Genomic DNA, 17,723 nt, shown 5'->3' on the forward strand with positions numbered 1-17,723 from the left:
GCACCAGACATACAACTGCACACACAAGAAAGACCCAGATTACAACAATAGATTTATTACATTCATACAGCATGGAACTCATTATTCACATTAGGCGTGAAAAAAAAATGATATTTCAGCCGCTGATTCTCCTACTGGGAACTGAAAGTTTCCAACGCCATGAGGACGTGCATTCTCACCATGGCCTGAGTTCCAGGTAAAGCATGGAAGTGAAAGTGATGTAATTGGACTCAGTCAGCTACCCAGAGAAGGGCACATCCAGTACCTCAAGAGCAGAGAAAGTCCTTGTATTTTATTTATTTTGTCAGGAACTAACTTTAAAACCCTGGTCCCTGCGATGGCAGCGCACCTGTTTTTTGGACTTTCACCTCTCCTGCAAAAGTTTTTAAGCGTCATAACATTCACAACAACGGAGTCCTGTGACAATAACAATAATTACGGTGCTAGAAAAATCTCATTAAACTATCTTTGCACCACAGTTTCCACCTGGAATGCTTTGGTGTGGCCAATGGCCCCATGGCATGTACAGGATCACTTGAGGAAATACTTGCGCGTTGCGACACAAATAAACCGTCTGAATGCTTTTCACTTCGCAGCCGCCGAGAGTTTATTCACTGCTTGTTCACACCTGCTGCGGGCTCCCCTTTCTCCCGTCCGGTCTGTGTTGCATCGTTGGTCGAGTTGCCGTCTTGTCAGCTGTCGGCTTTGCAGGGCATAAACACTCAACCGTTTAAATGGTTGTCTTGTTCAGTAGCGAGAGTTAAATTGCACGGAACACTCAGTGTATCCAGGCTAATTTATTTATTTGTTTGTTTTTGCAACAACTTAATAACTTGTAAACACCCTTTGATCTTCATCACCCACGCCTCAGCCATCATCATCATCATCCTCCGTCAGGAATTCCCATGCATGAAACTACACACAGTGAGCGGCTATAAAAGCAAGCAGGCTGCAAGGATTTGGCTTATTGGCCCTTTTGGTTTTGCAGCGGCAGAAAAAAGTTCTTAGGGTTTGTGTTGAAAAATCTGGCACCACCCTTTACCTTCTGCTCCTCACAAATGTATGGCTCTCCTCAGGACAGATCACTATGTCCACAGGAAATACTGCTGTTCCATATGTGGAATATGTGATTTTTTTTTTTTTTCTGTTAACTCCTGCATTTATAGACTTACCTTCAAAGTGCCCTCACCTAGTTTTAAGTCACTGAGTCGCAGGTTGCAAAGATCCCAGTTGGGTCAAGCCCTGCTTTATAGAGCCTGGCAATCGTTGTAAAAACTTGTAGTTCCTTTGAAAAGTTTCTTTGTACCTGCACCTCATTTGATCAAATGGCAGCTTGCTCATTTGATGAGTGATGCCTTGTACAGTTGAGTACTTTCGAAAGCTTTGATGTCTTTGTATGTTGAAGGTGCGATAACGGCCAATGGAGAAAGCAAAGTGCTGGGGTCATTTTGTCTCGCCATGCAAAAGTAACAAAAGCCCCAAAGGCAAGGTTCATTGACTTTACTGGACCATGAGCCCAAGTCTGAATAGAACTTCAAGTATTTAAACCCGTCACACTATTCTAGTCTGCTTCACAAATGACAACTGAAAGGCAAACATGCCAATTCATCAACAGCTAAGCTCAACTTGACTGTCAATAGGGCTGGAGAAAAAAAATCTCTATTCCTCTGCAATTATGAATCAATTAATCAACAATTTTTATTATTATTATGTTGAGCAGAAGATTCCTCAAGAATCGGACTCTAGCTATGAGACACCCAAAGATTCAGATCCCCTTCACAGCTGTCAATGTGAAATGTCAACTAAACAAGTTCTCTTGTGATGTCACTATGACCACAAGTAAAGGCGTCATTTTGCCTGCTCAACATTATTAATTCCTCATTAGGCCGTTACTTCACAACTGGGCAAGAAAGAAAGAAGAAACAAATGGTTGAATGGGTTTCGATCAGGGGTCACCAAAGTGGTGCCCGCAGGCACCAGGTGGCACCACCCCAAGGACCAGAGAAGAATTCAGTTTTATCCAACCTTGTTTAGTCATTGTCGATAATTATTGAGAACTCATTAATTTGACAAGTGTCTTCACATAGACGGGTATCATTAATAATAATATATAACTCAAAGTTTGTTGTTTCAGGAGAGTGTAGCAAAGTGGTTGCCCTTCATGTGACTCGCCCATTAGGTAGCTATCAGTGCTAAAAAGATTGCTGGCTTCTGGCTTAGATTGTTGTCATAATGTAAATTCTCCATTTTTTGCTGGACATTTTCTGGCATTTCTAAAGCCAGCATTTTTATAGAATGTTTTTTTGTTGTCACTTGGTGGTCTGTGCGTTTCGCTAATTGACGCCGCTCAAAATTCTCACGTTCTCTTTGAAATCCGCCATATATATATATATATATATATATATATATATATACATATATACACACACATATTTTTAATTCAAAAAGCACACAGTTGTAGATGTTACCAACCTTAAATTAAATTTGACTCAACAGTCTGTGATGAGTAGAACCTTTTCTTTTTTTTATGATCTGTAATCATCTTTCCTGTTGCCCCCCCCCTGCAGTCTGTGGACCCAGCATCGACATCGGCAACGACATCAGCGAGTTCAGGCGCCTGGAGAACTGCACGGTGGTGGAGGGCTACCTGCAGATCCTGCTCATTGGCGACAAAAACAACAACGCCGTCAACCAGGAGATCTTCCGCTCCCTCAGCTTCCCCAAGCTGACCATGATCACAGACTACCTGCTGCTCTTCAGAGTGTCCGGCCTGGACAGCCTCAGCACACTCTTCCCCAACCTGACGGTCATCCGCGGCCGAACCCTCTTCTACAACTACGCCCTGGTCATCTTCGAGATGACCAGCCTGAAGGACATCGGCCTGTACAACCTGAGGAACATCACGCGAGGCGCCATGCGCATTGAGAAGAACCCCGAGCTGTGCTACCTGGACTCCATCGACTGGTCGCTCATCATGGACGCCGAGTTCAACAACTACATCGCCGGGAACAAGCAGTCCAAGGAGTGCAGCGACGTGTGTCCCGGCATCATGGAGAAGAGCCCTCAGTGCAGGAAGACCATATTCAACAACAACTACAACTACCGCTGCTGGAACTCCAACCACTGCCAGAAAGGTAAGCCAAAACTGTGACACGCAAAAGAAAGAAAGAAAGAAAGAAAGAAAGAAAGAGAAAGAAAGAATCATAGGGTTAAAAAGGAAAAACACAAGACATTTGCGTTATGCGGAATGCAAAAACAATTTGTTTTGCAATGTAAAGTCGTGGCAGGTTTGGGAGTGCGCCGCTGCCGGCTCTTTATCAGACTTTGTCGCCGCACGGAAGCAGGAAAATTTGTATGCATGGGTGACTTATCTGCAGATCCTTACTCTGCAATATGCTGCAGGTGATTATCTCCCGAATGGAAACGGGAAGAAAGCGCTAAACAGCGGCGTTAAATTGGAGTGAGTCATTGTGCCGTTGAACAAAAGGCCGTCTGAGATGCGAGAAACCGTCGCCTCCGACCGCCGCTCCTGCGTGCAAAACTTCACCGTGGCAGGATGAAATGGAACAGTGGCTCACTTCTTTGTTTGTCGGAATGTTAAAATGTTATAGCAGGAGCGGGAGTGGGATGAATAAATGGCAGGAGCTGTCTGCGGAGCTGCCCTTAAAAATGCTGCCGTGCCGGCTGCTGTGTTTACAATGTGTGTTTTGACTGACAATCAAGTGTGCGTGTGCGTTTGTGTGTGCGTGCGTGCGTGTCTGTCTGCCTGTCTGCGCTGTTTCCCTGATGCCTGGCGCCTCGCTGCAAACTCAGCATGTTGATGTTTTCGGTCTTGTGACATGGAAGTGTCGCAGGAGGCTCCTGAACCGCGTACGTGCATGCGTCCGTGTGTGTAGGTTACATGCAAACATCAGTCTATCCCACGGATGTAGCCAGTAGTGCACGAGACCAGCACATCGACGGTTGGCAGGTAGAGGACCAGCAGCAGTTGATCGTGACTCTCATCATCTTCGGTTTGCAAATTTTTCAAATTTAGGTCCTGCAAGTATTTCTGGTGTATGAAGACATTTTTCACTAGTGGGCTTGCGGATAGTGTGATTTAGGGCGATTTATCGATTTTAAATCTAAATCGGATTTATGAGTCAAGACGATGTTAAAAAAAAAAAAAAAAAGAAAAGAGAGAAAAGAAAAATCTTAAAATCGATTTTCCTCTCGCATGCTTCCGGGCTGTGCGCCTCTCAAAATGTGAAAGTTTTGCACTTTATTCATTTGTCGTTGTTCAGGATGATGGAAAACCTCTTTTATTTTGAAAGTGGCATTTAGTGAAAGACAGTTACAGTCGTCACTTTATCCACAGGGGGATTCATTTGTGTTTGGTTCTGAAGTTTTCACTTTATTCCCAAATAAGGGAACCTCATCTCTGTTTATGAAGAACCTGCTCATTTTCAAGTCAGGTTTGGTGAAAGTGAGGTTCTCGCCTGATTAATCCCAAGGGATTCACCTTGGTTTGATCGAGAAGACTATGAATGTTGTCACTTTACTAAACCCGAGGTGGATTTACAGTACCTTTTAGTTGCACTTCATTCCCAGTAGGGACATTTGTTTGCTATTTTTCTTTAAAAAAAAACAAAAAACAACAACTTTGAAATAATTTATTCCATTTGTCTTTTGTAGTTTTACCAAAAAAAATCTAAATTGAAAATCGAGTTTTCAGAGAGAGAAAAAAATTGCGAATTTAGAGAGATTTGTACTTTGGAAGAACTCGTAGCCATTTTCAGATCTTCATTTCTTTTCTTTTTTTTAGTGGAACTCCTGTAAAGCAGCTTTGCTTTATTATTACAAATTCTCTGGCAAACAACGTGTTCGGCCAGTTTGAGCTTGCTGTGTTGATGCGCCTCTCACTTGCTTGTTTGGGACATGAAACAAGGCCGGAGGCTCCTGTTTTTCTGAGATCTTCAGTCCGATTGGTATCGAAACGTTTTGGTAAAGTGAGTTTTTACATGGTGTGGATCCCTCATGTTAATGCGATTGATTTGAGCTCGGCTTCGTGTGATTTCCACCCGTCCGTCAGCGAGGCTGAAATGAGCTCCCGTGATCCCCCCGCCCCCAAAACAAGGGAAAGAATCAGCAAAGCAGAAAGTCATCGGGCTGTGGTTTTCTCCAACACGTGAGTGACAGAATTCCGTTTGACAAGCAGCCAGTGAACTGTAGGTCAGGTGTGACGGTGTTGACAAAAGGCCGTCTCTCTGCCTTTGCTGTGTTTTGACTGGACCGAAACATGTTTGTCACAGTAATCCGCCTGTGAAGGACGGGAGGAAATACGGCCCGCGATGATCCTAGATGACTTTGCCAACCAGCCTCTTCTTGCACGTGTCAATATGTATTGTTGTGACAGCTGATCAGGGTTTTGATCAGTCATGTCCTACATGGCAACTCACCACCGGTGGCCTAATAGATGCTCACTCGCAAGAAATATTTCACAAGTGCATCAAATGGCTGATATGTTTCATTTCCACTCGTGACTATCCTATGGATTCTGGGTTGCACCGTAATGATTCAGATCAGGAATCAGAATATGCGAGTCGTCGTGAATGTATTTTCTTTTAAGCCCTCTAGCCTTCTAAGCATCATCGTTTTTATGGCACGTTTCCTCTGTGTGCCTCCCAACTTGCTTCCAAACAGGGATTCAAAAGTCCGTTAATGAACTCGGCTGGAAAGTTGAGTAACATTCCTGCGAAACTCCGGTAGCTTTGAAACGCTCCACACACAGGCTGCATTGGTGTTATTAATTAGCCCATGTTCCTTTATTGGAAGTGTCTGGCACCATTAAAGTCAGGAAGGCTACGTTTGGTAGCTGGGAAGGCTGACCAAACACTGCTGGTTCCCACCAGTTGCTGCCCGGAGGCCTCCGACTAGGAGCTTGTTAATAAGTTCCACTGCCGCTTGTTGCAGGAGTGTGGCCGTAAAAAAAAAATAATAATAAAAAAAAACCCGAAGCAGCTTCAGGAGCAGGAAACGCTCCCGTTGGATGTATATGTATATATATATATGTTGAGCTTCTGTAATCTGCTTCCTGGATCCGCCGTTGAAAGTTTTGCATTGCTCTCCCAGGCCTGCTGCTGCTGCTGCTGCTGCTGCTGCTGCTGCTGCTGCTGCTGCTGGCATGAATGGCAACGTTGTACTCCAACTCGGTCATTCATCGGATCAATAAATGACAGAAGGGGAGCTCGCCAGCGCTGTCTTCATTGAGTTAATATAAGGGACACGCTTCGAAGGCTGGACTCATTCATAAAAGCGTTCCAGAGAGAAAGAAGAGTTCCCACGCAGTGTCCCAGTCTCTGGGCAAGTGGAGGTTCGGTGATGGCTGCACGCGTTCTCCTATTTTAATTCCCCCCATTTTTTTTTTCTTTTCCGGAAACATGGTTTCGCCGTGTCGACTCCTTCGTAAGTCACGCGCTCGCCTTCAAAAGACGTCCCGTGTCGGGGCATGCTGGGAAGCGAAAACTCCGACACACACAAAATCCACATGCGTGCTCGCACGTCGAAGCAGCGTGGGGGGATGTTTTTCCGCCGCTTTGTATGGTCTGAGGAGATGAAAGCACAAAGTACAAAGTAGGTCTTCAAGGATTTACTGGAAGGACTTTTTTTTTTTTTTTCTGTCTTTTGTTAACCTCTGCCTGAAGGGATTACACATTAAACTAGTGGGACTGTCTCCTGTATTGTTGCTCAGTCTGCTGCCAGCCTCTTGGCTCTATTGGCCGTGCTCTAGTGTTTGTTCGCGCTCGACTCGGCGAGCTAAGACATGCTGTGGCAGTAGATCCACCAGGAGAAGATTTGGTTCGCTGGGAGCTTTCAGAGGAAGAAGGAAAGAAAAGACGACAAGGAAGAGTTCATGTCTATGTAAATGTTCATTGTGGGCAGGAAGTGACTGATGAGTGTAATACAGGGCTGTTTAGTGCTCACCCTCACATCACTGGAGGTCTGGGGCAAAAATATTAACATCCAAAAGTATTGTACTGTCTGAGGTACGGAAGAGGAGTAGGGCCACAAGAAGAGAAAAAAATTAAGGTAGATTATTTTTTTCAAGTTTCCATTCGAGAATAAAGTTGACATTTCAAGATTAAAGTTGACGTTAAAAAAATAAAAACAAAAAATAAAATTGAAATTTTGCAATTAATGTCAATGTGAAGTCAGTCAAAATGTCGAGAATAAAGTCGAAAGTAAAGTACTTTTGTTTTCGCAAGCGTCCTGTTTACAGTGGGTGAACCTTTGAGGGATACACCTGGGTCCGGCAGTTTATTTTTTAACTGTGGGCAACTGGGTAAATCCGCCATCCATCCAGTCCACTCACCAATTTTCACTTTATTTCCGTTGACTTTATTCATGAAATTTCGTCTTTTTTTTAACGTCGACTTTATTCACGAAATTTCAACTTAAACCCTGAAATGATAAAAAAAAAAAGAATAAAAATCTCCTTCCTGTCATATTTTTTTCTCTTCTTGTGGCCCAAATCCACTTTCGTACTGAGGTCAGTGATCGCATCACCAGTGAAGCATTTCAATGGCCCTGCCTGGTGTTGTGTTTAAAGTTGCACAAAGCTGCCAGCATGGCTCATATGATAGTTTACTTGAACTTTACGTTTGTTGTGTTTTTATATCAAATATTTGAGACCAGACCGCGCACACGGTACGAGAAACTGCGCTCGCAGTCAAAAATCCCTCTTCAAAAAACAAAACGAGCGGTGCTCCCTCGTCTGAAGAGGACAAATCTGCGATTAAATGGCGGTCCATCTAACGACTAAGACAACGACTAGCTATTGCGTGATGTATTTTTGGCTGTTGGCAGCAGCTCCTGCGGTCGCTTTGGGTCAACTTTGCAAAGATGTTCCAGGAAGCTGGCCGTGTCGTGCTGCGCGACGCGGCGCTCCCTCAACCCCTGGATGCGCCGACTCGCACGCACAGCAAGTCACTGAACGTAAAATAATCCCCAGTGCACTCCAAGGAGACGCCAACCTGCCCCGCTGCTACGTTACTGTTGTGCTATGAGCTCACTCATGCACACTGTCTCAGGTTACCGCGCGGTGCATTCATGGTCTCGCACAAACCATGGAACGGAATGCGATCTGTCCATTATTACATCAATACTGGACGTCATAGCCATTTTGTATCAGACTGCTCCCATGACTGAGGGTTAGGTAACAGTTGGATAAGTACATTAGTTGCTTTATCACAAACCTGTTTGCATTGCAAATTGCTGTTTGTATGTAACAGCTTCCCAGAGCTGAATTTGCAGTCTTCCTTTGCACACTGCATAGCTGTGTGTATGAAAGCTTGTCATCATTTCTGCCACACGGTGTTCTGTGAATGTTGTCATTCCTGCTTTTGGTTGTCTTGCCTTTTTAACCAATAAATGGTGTCAAATGCAGTCATAAGGCCAGGTGTGTCATATAATGAATTATTGGGAATTACCAGCTAGCTCTTTACCAAATAAATATATGTTTTTAAACATATATGAATACATGAAAGTCGTGCGCTCATGCTGTTAAATGTTGCCATATTGGCTTTATTGTTCAAAGCCCAATCTGTTCAAACCTAATGACCAGGTTTGCTCTCAGTCAGATAACGTATGGAGGGTCATACCCACAGTACTAAACGATACCCAATGTCAATCTTGGCACTACTCAGAAACACAACATAACAACTGAACTCAAGTCCTGCAACGTCTCTGTCACACCGGCGACACACAGTCAGCTGTCTAACTAGACAAGTGTGTGTGTGTGTGTGTGTGTGTGTGTGTGTGTGTGTGTGTGTGTGTGTGTGTGTGTGTGTGTGTGTGTGTGTGTGTGTGTGTGTGTGTGTGTGTGTGTGTGTGTGTGTGTCAGAGAGAGAGCAAAGGGAAGTGCATGTACCCTATTTTTTCACTCACACCCACGGCGAGTCCCTGAGTTGTGGCATCGGTCCCAGCCACCCTCCCTCTCTTGTTTTCTGGTTAGCTTTTGGATGTGGTGGATCCAGTGTTTATTTACCCAGTCCTTCTCTAGTGCTAAATCCGAGGCCGTTTTTAAACATATTTTTTGCGAGCTGGCCTTTTCTTTCCCCCCTTTAAACCTCCCTGATGTGGCTTTTTCAGCTGTATTTGACCTCAGTCGTTTGTGCTCCTGTGTTTGACATGGTAATGCTCAGACGGACAGGCCTCTTGTTGCGCTGTGGAAATGGATCATTGTGCGGGTTCGTGACACTCTGGACAGTTTCATACGTGCGGCGATGCAGATACAGTTTGTCTGTTTTTTTTTGCAACGCAAGAGTGACTCATCTGTTTTGCATAGTCAGGGTACAGTGACCACAGCATAAGAACAGAGAAGTATAAATCATGGCTGTGTTCCCACAAATCAATTTGGTCTCCGTCGTTTGCAGCTGCGAGCGTGTCCACTTTAAACAGCGCAGCGGAGGCTTCGGGTCGGGCTTCAGAAAAGGTGTTTGGTGACTCAAAGTCGGTCCCTTCTGAAAGTGGCAGCCATTTTAGCTCGCAGTCCCTCCACGTTTTCGTTTGAGACATTATATAATGCATTGAATGGCGTTAAATTGTCGGGATGGAATGGAATGAGCTCCAAATGAACTTTTCTTGGAGGTTTTTCCTTTGTTTATTTTATATAGGATTTGCTTGAAACAGTGGACCGCCTCCACTGCTTCCCTCTTCTCTGGTCCGACAAGGCAGTCAGAGCTGAGCACAAATCCAAAAAAAGCTACCCTGGGTCTTGCCTCAATGAAGAAAATCAGTTTTGTCCGTGCCCTCAAGAAAAACGACAGGAACCATAAATCCAAATTAAGACGAGATCCCCTCCCTCTGTCTTCAGCCAAGAAAAGCCCCGGTTAACTAATGATGAAGAGTGTTCCGATGGAAACGCTCCTCGCGACCCCTTTAGCTTCTAATAGACAATTGTAGCCATAATCTGAACAATGTAGCGTTACCTCCTGTAGCCTGGCTCGTGCTGTGCCGCCAGTTCCAGCGGTTGGCTCGCCCAGAAGCAGGTGGGTCCGCGGGTGGGAGCTGTGATTTACAGCCAGAGCTCGCCAGAGTTTGTCAAGCTAAATGATGGAGACTGAGGGGTAGATCCTCAAAGCGATTGCGCGGCTTTTGCGCCCTGAAAATCCGTGTAAATAGCGCCAAAAACGGTGACTCCGATCCACAGAGGGGACGCAAACGTGAAAATCGGCGCACAATGCGCCGAGGCGCAGGGAGCGGCAGGGCTGCGCCAGACTCATTTGAATGTATTTAAATGAGTCATTACGCGCAAAATGACACCCCCTTCTATGCAAATATGTCTCATTCAAACAGCGGCAGATCCAGAAAGAGTTTGCGCTCGTGTCCGCGCGCAGTTTGACAGACGCAAACACCGCCGGCCAAAACCAGGCGCAGCTTCTGTCTGTCAGAGTGTTTCTGGCTTCTGAGTGAAACTTTCCTCTCTGAAAAGCCTGAAATATATATATGGCTCCCGAAATCTTACATATAGATCGGCATAGACTACAGTATATACGCCAGTATTTTAGATGGGCTATGGAAAATACAAATGGTACTCAGGTGTTGGTGACTAACGCGTCTTGCGTCTTGACTTTCTTTCCATTATGGCAGCAGTCTTGGTGAGACGGAGGAGGCATCGACATGCCAGGCACAGGAGCGCGTTTATCCGAGCAGAGTTTCACTGTCAAACTCACGCACTCATGAACAACCTTTGGCGCAAACTGCTCTCGGGTTGCCAGACCGCAACATTCGCACCTGTTTCAGGTGCCGCATTCGTGGGCGTGTTTGCGCCTGCATGTCATCAGCGCAAAAACCTTTGTGGATCCCCGCATCTGTGGCGCATATTGCGGGCGCAATCCCGCCGCAAAATGCGCGCCCTTTTTTTGAGGATCTGCCCCTGAGCCTCTTCCAGTGATGACTGAGGGGCTGTAACATTAAGTTTAATGTCTGAAATCTCTGTGAGGTATGGCAATGTAGCAGATTGTATCAGCGCTGTGAATTCTTGCATTTATCACACAACACTTTGACGGTCACATATTAGTCAAATTTTCTTGGTCCATATTTTTGATCCTGAATTGAAATTAAATGCAACCCCCCAAAAAAAACAACTCTATTGATCAATTTTTTGACTACAGAATGGCATAGAATTAACCCTCTCAGTTGTGGTCGTGAATTTCTGACACCACAAAGGGCTTTACGTCAGTGTCGTGATTCTTACAAGTTCTCTGAAGTCCATTGACGGGATGGAGACACGCGTTACGGTTCAAAAGCACATTTCGATAAAACTGCTCTGCTGCTGTATACCTGCTGCATGTACACAAGATTAACACCGCGTGAGGTTGTCTGCGGTTGCGACTTTGCGCTAACAATTAAAAGCACGTCAGCGGACAGTCAGGGCTGTATACGTAGTAATGCTAAAGAATATGTGAGTCAGCAGCGAAGATCCCGAGACTCAAATCAAAGTTGGATGACACAAATGGAGATTTGCCACATGAAAGAACAGCGTGTTACATAAGTGGTGTTTGCATTATGCAACTCAACGCGCATATAAATACACTCAAGTAAATTGATTTTTGGCCTTTGAGAATTATAGCATAAACACGCTGTTTTACCCTCCACAGACACCCAAAAAGGTCTATTGATCAGCAAGGTTACAATTACAAACAGCTCCCCCTGCCTCCTACATACACACCTCCCCCGCCTACAATATGGTGACTGTCAGAGCTGGTAATTACAGGGCCTACTTTGTAAACCGGGCACATCCATGACTACTTTTAGTGAACAGTCACACCCATCTTTGGAATTCCTGGAAAAGAACATTACTGGTTTGGCTGTGCTGAAGTGCCTACTGTAATTATGTGGCCTTTAATTGTGCTCCGTTAACACCGTCACATTGGGATGCGCTGCGACCGGGGACTCAGCCCCTTTTGTTTTTCGCAGATTGGAGCCTGGCTGCTCACTTCAGTTTAGTTCGGCTCCGAAAGCCTAATTAATTCCAAACAGGACAATAATACACTTTCATCTCCAACTGGAGAATACCACAGACTATAAATAAATAGTCACTGGCACGCTGACCCTCTTGTGTGGCCCGCGGAAGGAACAAACATTTAAAAAAAAAAAAAAAAAAAAAAACATTTTAAAAACAGAAGAACAAAAACAGAGCTATATAGAAATGGATGCATCGTGGATATAAGAATGTATACATATATATAGACACTGCATCCAAACATACATTGCAGATTGCATTTTTTAAGTCGACCATCATAGTATGGATGAGTAGGCCTCCAACAAGAATAATCTGTATGATCTGTTGACATACATGGTATAAATAAAGCTCAACAAGAAATACAAAAAGTATAAGTTTTCATTCCAAGAGACTAAATGATCATAGTTCAGCAGAAGGTCAGGACAGTAGACTGTGTCTTAGTACTGCTGCTTTCACAAAAGGCTGGCAGAGCTTCAAATTGGGTATTTATGGCAGTGTGTACTGGGGATATTAACAAATAATCGATTATCGATTAATTGTTGATTAAGAATTTAATTGATTAAATTAAGTTAGTCGCAATTAATTGAGCATTTTTTACACGGGTAGTTAATATTATTATACCAGTGTAGTGGCAGGAAAGAGCAATGCACCTGGAGATACTGTGATGGTCATACTATACCTAGAACAAGTTTAAGAACTTTAAAACAACTTTGAAAAAAAAATTGAAATGTGACCCATTAGAAGTCAACTTAAAGTCAGAGGATCCATGTTTAGAATGTTTTTACTGTTCTCTAATGTAAAAATGGGTCACATTGGACCATCAGCATTACTTGAGCGTTAAATAATGTGTTCCTTACACATTTTTCATTATGACATTTAGATTCTCATGAAAAAAATCACAGCTTATTAATTAATTGTTAATCGCTCGATAAGGTCAATCAACTATCGGTTAATGAATTGATTTATAATTTACAACCCTAGTGTGTACTGTGTAGCGTTCACTGTGATGATAGAAATAATCATCAGAACCTCCAAGTGAGGGTCAAGGTGGGTCGTGGTAGAGCAAAGTTACGTGAATGACGCGGCACTGGTGAGGTCAACATTGCCAAAGTACAAAGAAGGGACTTCTGGAAAGAGTACAGAAGAACCTCAAGTGGGCCGGCATGAAGTTCGAGTCGCAGAAAGTCTAAAGTGTCGTGCAAGTGCAGTTTGTCACAAAGCCAGTGTAGGTTGCATCATGATCAGGTTTGACCAATAGCTCACTGAGTGGCTCTCAAAGTAGACAAAGACAGGCAAACTCTGACGGTTCTCTGCTTTGAAACCACTGTTACAAGTGCCCTCTCATTTTATCCCGTTTATCTTACCGTTGGTGCCATTAATGTTGTATTTCATCAACAGACTCCACAACAAGCAGACGCAGAACACAACAAATCAAACTTTTCTGTCCTAAGTACACAGTTGCAAGTCAATGTGCTTGTTCCTAACATTAACCCTCCAGAGTATTCTTCTTTTTGTTTTTGAGGTTCTTGTTTTTTCAGTATTGGATCTTTTGCAACAGACACCCTTTAATTAGATAGTAGGTATTGTAGAAAAATCAAATGGCATCTCGCAAGTTTGCGTCCACGCTGTCCCGCCTTTGGCTTTCCTCTGAAGTCTCTGGGGACCAATGTATTGGATTCGCCTCTTCTTTTCCAGGTCACTTGGCTGGGTGGATTCCCGGAATTCCTTTTGTCTGTAGTTATTCCATGTTGTCAGCTGATCTGACAGATGTTTGTCTCCAGTAGCTCCACAAGGTTAGCGTCTGGCTCTGTTTAGGCTAGCTTCAAGCAGACGTTTTTTGATAGAGGGTTGCTTCATGGGCCCTGACTTGATGGATTAAAGGCTTTCTCTTCACATTTAACTGTGGACGAAATGGTGAAGTGTTCTAACAAGTGTGGCATCCAAACGTCTGAGAAATGTTGCTGCATCCATCCATCCATAGTGACCCCCCGAGCCCCGTCTTGATTTATGGCTGAATAGTTCGGACGATACATGGTGCCCAGCATTTAATGCTGAAATAAAAAACTAAGTATTTTGCCTTGTTGCAATATATATTGTGCAGGGATTTGTATTTCAAATGGAAAACCTGACGCACTTCGGGTGAATTCCAATTCCTCCCTTAACCCTCAATCTCAACCCTCAATCTCAAAAATGCGCGCTCCCGCGAGGTGCAAGTGCTGTCCCGATTCTAAGAACGTCAAGTTGAGGGACGGGTTTAAGGGCTGTACCGCCCTCAATATTGAGATTCTCCGGCACCACCCTTGGCAGTAAGGCTACCCAGAAGGCATTGCGTATTTTCGCCAAGACATCTTCGAAAAAGATGGCGATGTAAAAGCGAGCTACAAATGGAAGTATTTTCTTAGTTAAAGATATAAATATTACGAAACCATTGTATTGTCTTAGTTTAAGACTTTTTTATGGATTATTGACATCGCGTAACATTTTGTTTTTTACTTTATGAGGTTTGTCAGCCGGACTGGCGGTCCCGGCTTCACGTTACTTGTATACCTCGTTGTGTAGCGAAGGAGGACTTCTTCCTTTTTCGCCGTCTTTTTCTTTTTCTCCTTCTTCTTCGTCGTTGTCGTCTTCTTGACCGACTGGACGTAGCTTTGGCGTAAGGCCGCCCCCCACAGTCTGAAGACGTAACTGCACTTAAGGGGTGTCCCATTTCTAAGCCCTTACACTTATTTTTGAGGGCCAAGATTGAGGGCCAAAGATTGAGGGTTAAGGGCGAGGGTTGAGATTGAGGAGTTAAGGGAGGAATTGGAATTGGCCCCTCATGTCAAGAACAATGACCTTAGTATTAAGTTTACTAAATCATTGTCAATATCCCTTTTATCTTTCAGATTTGTACAAAACTCTTTTGTATATTAATATCGTCCCTTAATGTACTCAGTTTATCGTGACCACATGACCTAACTCAATCCATTATGGCTGAAATAATAAGAAACCCCCTTTTTACCACAAAATTCCTGGACCCTGAGTGGTGAAATGGTGAATAAACGAAGCCCTTCATTAACACAACTGTTTACTTCCACTGTCCATTTGCTCAAAGTAACCCAAGGGTTTTACTGTTTCCTTCGAAGGAAATTACACATTCTTAGCACAGGCTTGTATTTATTCTGTCACATGACTCAGCCATGGGTCTCTCCAGGTGTAATTGCGATAAATCAACCCCTGTGAATGCTTCCTTATTGGAAGATGGAGCCAGAATGAGCTTTTTCATCCCAAACAGGAACTCTTCACCTCTGTCGGTGTGTTTCCTTTTAAGGATACAGCAATTGTCAACAGGAATCTTCCGACCATCAGGGTGTCTCCTTGCATGGGGAGCGACAGGGACAGAGCTGGAATTCTCGCCTTATTTTTCATATCCACTGCACTATCCAGATCTTCAACTTCAGTGCTGCTTCACAGTCGCAGGAACTGTACTTAGCCTGGGTTTGGCAAATTCTAAATCCAACCCGGATATCTGTATTGGTTTTTGAAAACAATAGAACACAATTTTTATTTTTATTTTATTTTCAGCAAAATTTCAGTTCTACAGTATGACACCTATAGAAAGCGAAACTCTCTGTCCTACCTAATTTATTTGTCGTTTTAGTACAAATGGTCAACAGGTTGTTCAAAGATCTGAAATCTTGTTGGAAGCATTTCATTCTTATAAAGAACTAACCAGGATTGAGTCGGGCAAGTAAGTTCCATTCAGTCTTTTAGGGGAAAGCAGTAACTCTGCAGCTTGCAGAACCAAGTGGCCGGTATCTGCTGGGCAGCTCATTAGAGGGAAAGAGACGCGACCACACAAAACTATGAATGGAGGCCCTTCTTTCGTGGACGGGGGAATCAATGGATAGACAATAAGCGCTCACTCCAACTCTGTCACCCACACTCTGCTGACTGACTGGCCATGTTAGTGAACTTGAGTTTGTCCGACTCAACCCCTCACTCTGACGGCTGGACTGGCTGCTGCGGAAGAGTCTCAGTCTGAGATTTGAAACTTGGCAATATCCCTGCCTTTTTCTATCCATCGTCAACCTCTTGTTTAGACTGAGGATTGGACTGGCAAAGGTTTGACTTGAGTGAAGGGTTTTTAGAAACAGCCATCCATTAGCTGTGTTCTCTCACTGTTCGGATGTCAGCCTGTGATGATACGTGGACACCACCTGGAGCAGGTCGATGCTCAGCCACATGGCTAACGTGTCGAAGGAAGCCCCCACCCATCACCCACCACAGTGAGTGTGTCGGTAATCTGAAGATTAAGATACAGAGTTTGTTAATATAAGGAAAGACAATACAGGACAGAAGTGTCCGATCCCACCCACCTGTCGGTAAGCCATCAGCAGGTGGCTACTAAACTTTAGCCACGTACAAAATAGACGATAGAAAAAAATAAAATAAAAATTGCCCAAAAGTCCAAATTGTAAAGATATGAATTAGTTCTAGGGATGTTAACAATTAATCGATTATCTATTAATTATCGATTAATTGTAGTTATTATCATTTTAACAGTGTAGTGGCTGGAAAGTGCAATTCAACTGTAGATACTGAACTGTGATGGTCATAATTAACTTACAAAAAGTTACTTTTGAAAAAAAAAAAAAGATTTGAAATGTGACCCATTAAAAGTCAACTTAAAGTCAGAGGATACATGTTTAGGGTGTGTTTACTGTTCTCAAATGTAAAAATGGGTCACATTGGGTCCTCAACATTATTTAAAGGTTAAATAATGTGTTCCTTACACATTTTTCATTGTGAAATTTAGGTTCTCAGGAAAAATCGCAGCTGATCAATTAATCGTTAACCGATCGATAAGGTCAATCAACTAACGATTACTTAGTTAATCAATAATATGCATCCCTAATTAGTTCCATTCCATAATTGTGATTTTGGTATTTCTGCAACCAGCTTCTGTGACCCCTGCTGGCCAAACAACACAATGCAGGTTTTTGGTACTTTCATACTACATTGGCCTCCTTTTCGAAACCTGAAGCCCCAACCATCTTTTTATGCAGTCAGTGCTGTCTGTGCACACGCCGCGTGATAAATGGATGAGCATAATGTCAAGCCATCAGTTCTGCCTTCTGTATTCCAAATTCTGACTTTTGCATTTGTTTGCACAAAATAAACACATTCAAAGCATCAACATAATTCGCAGCTAGACTCGAGCTCCACGGCACTCGGCGAGCGTTCCTGTTTTGCCTAGTCTCGCATTACCGTCGCTTCTCATGTTTGAAGTACTGCCCCTCAGAAATGAACCCCAAGTGAAAACGCAGCATTCCAGGAAATTTGCCAGCATGGAGCGCATGTGAAACAGCTGCCCCACTGAAAATTCCAGCATTTCTTTTTTTCAAGGTGGCATTGTGGTGAAAACATGGCTATAGATACAGGACAGTATGTGTGGACTAATCCAGTTGGACCCGTTTGTGTTTGTGCCATGAATCAAAGCCATAGTAAGTACACGCTGTGCAAGACTGACTATTGATGAATGAAATGACGATCAATACTTTCGTCTGCTGCACAGGAATAGCAGCCATGTCGTGCTGTGAAAATGTATTTATAGATATTCGAGTTAAAATAGACAAAGATTGATTTTCACCAATAATATTTTGTTCTTTTAATTGATCAGGTGTAGATCTCGTGATTTTTTTTTTGCAAGTCAAATCAGGAAGAGGATGAAATTGAT

General features: G+C 43.5%; 1 protein-coding gene and 1 long non-coding RNA gene across 4 annotated transcripts in view; both read left to right on the forward strand.

Annotated features, from left to right (window-relative positions):
* The window catches only part of LOC142893100 (uncharacterized), a 140,414-nt gene that overhangs the window by 47,727 nt on the left and 74,964 nt on the right, over positions 1–17,723 (forward strand). The gene's annotated exons all lie outside the window — the stretch shown is intronic.
* Positions 1–17,723, forward strand: part of igf1rb (insulin-like growth factor 1b receptor) — a 44,529-nt gene that overhangs the window by 6,178 nt on the left and 20,628 nt on the right. For all 3 annotated transcript variants that reach the window (XM_076031739.1, XM_076031559.1, XM_076031647.1), the window contains exon 2: positions 2,568–3,134. In XM_076031739.1, coding sequence (XP_075887854.1) covers positions 2,568–3,134 — 567 coding nt within the window. The remainder of the gene's footprint in view (positions 1–2,567; positions 3,135–17,723) is intronic.

Source organism: Nelusetta ayraudi, unplaced genomic scaffold (genome assembly GCF_046127955.1).
Source record: "Nelusetta ayraudi isolate G7.1 ecotype Tasmania unplaced genomic scaffold, CSIRO-AGI_Nayr_v1 ptg000002l, whole genome shotgun sequence".
NCBI lineage: Eukaryota > Metazoa > Chordata > Actinopteri > Tetraodontiformes > Monacanthidae > Nelusetta > Nelusetta ayraudi.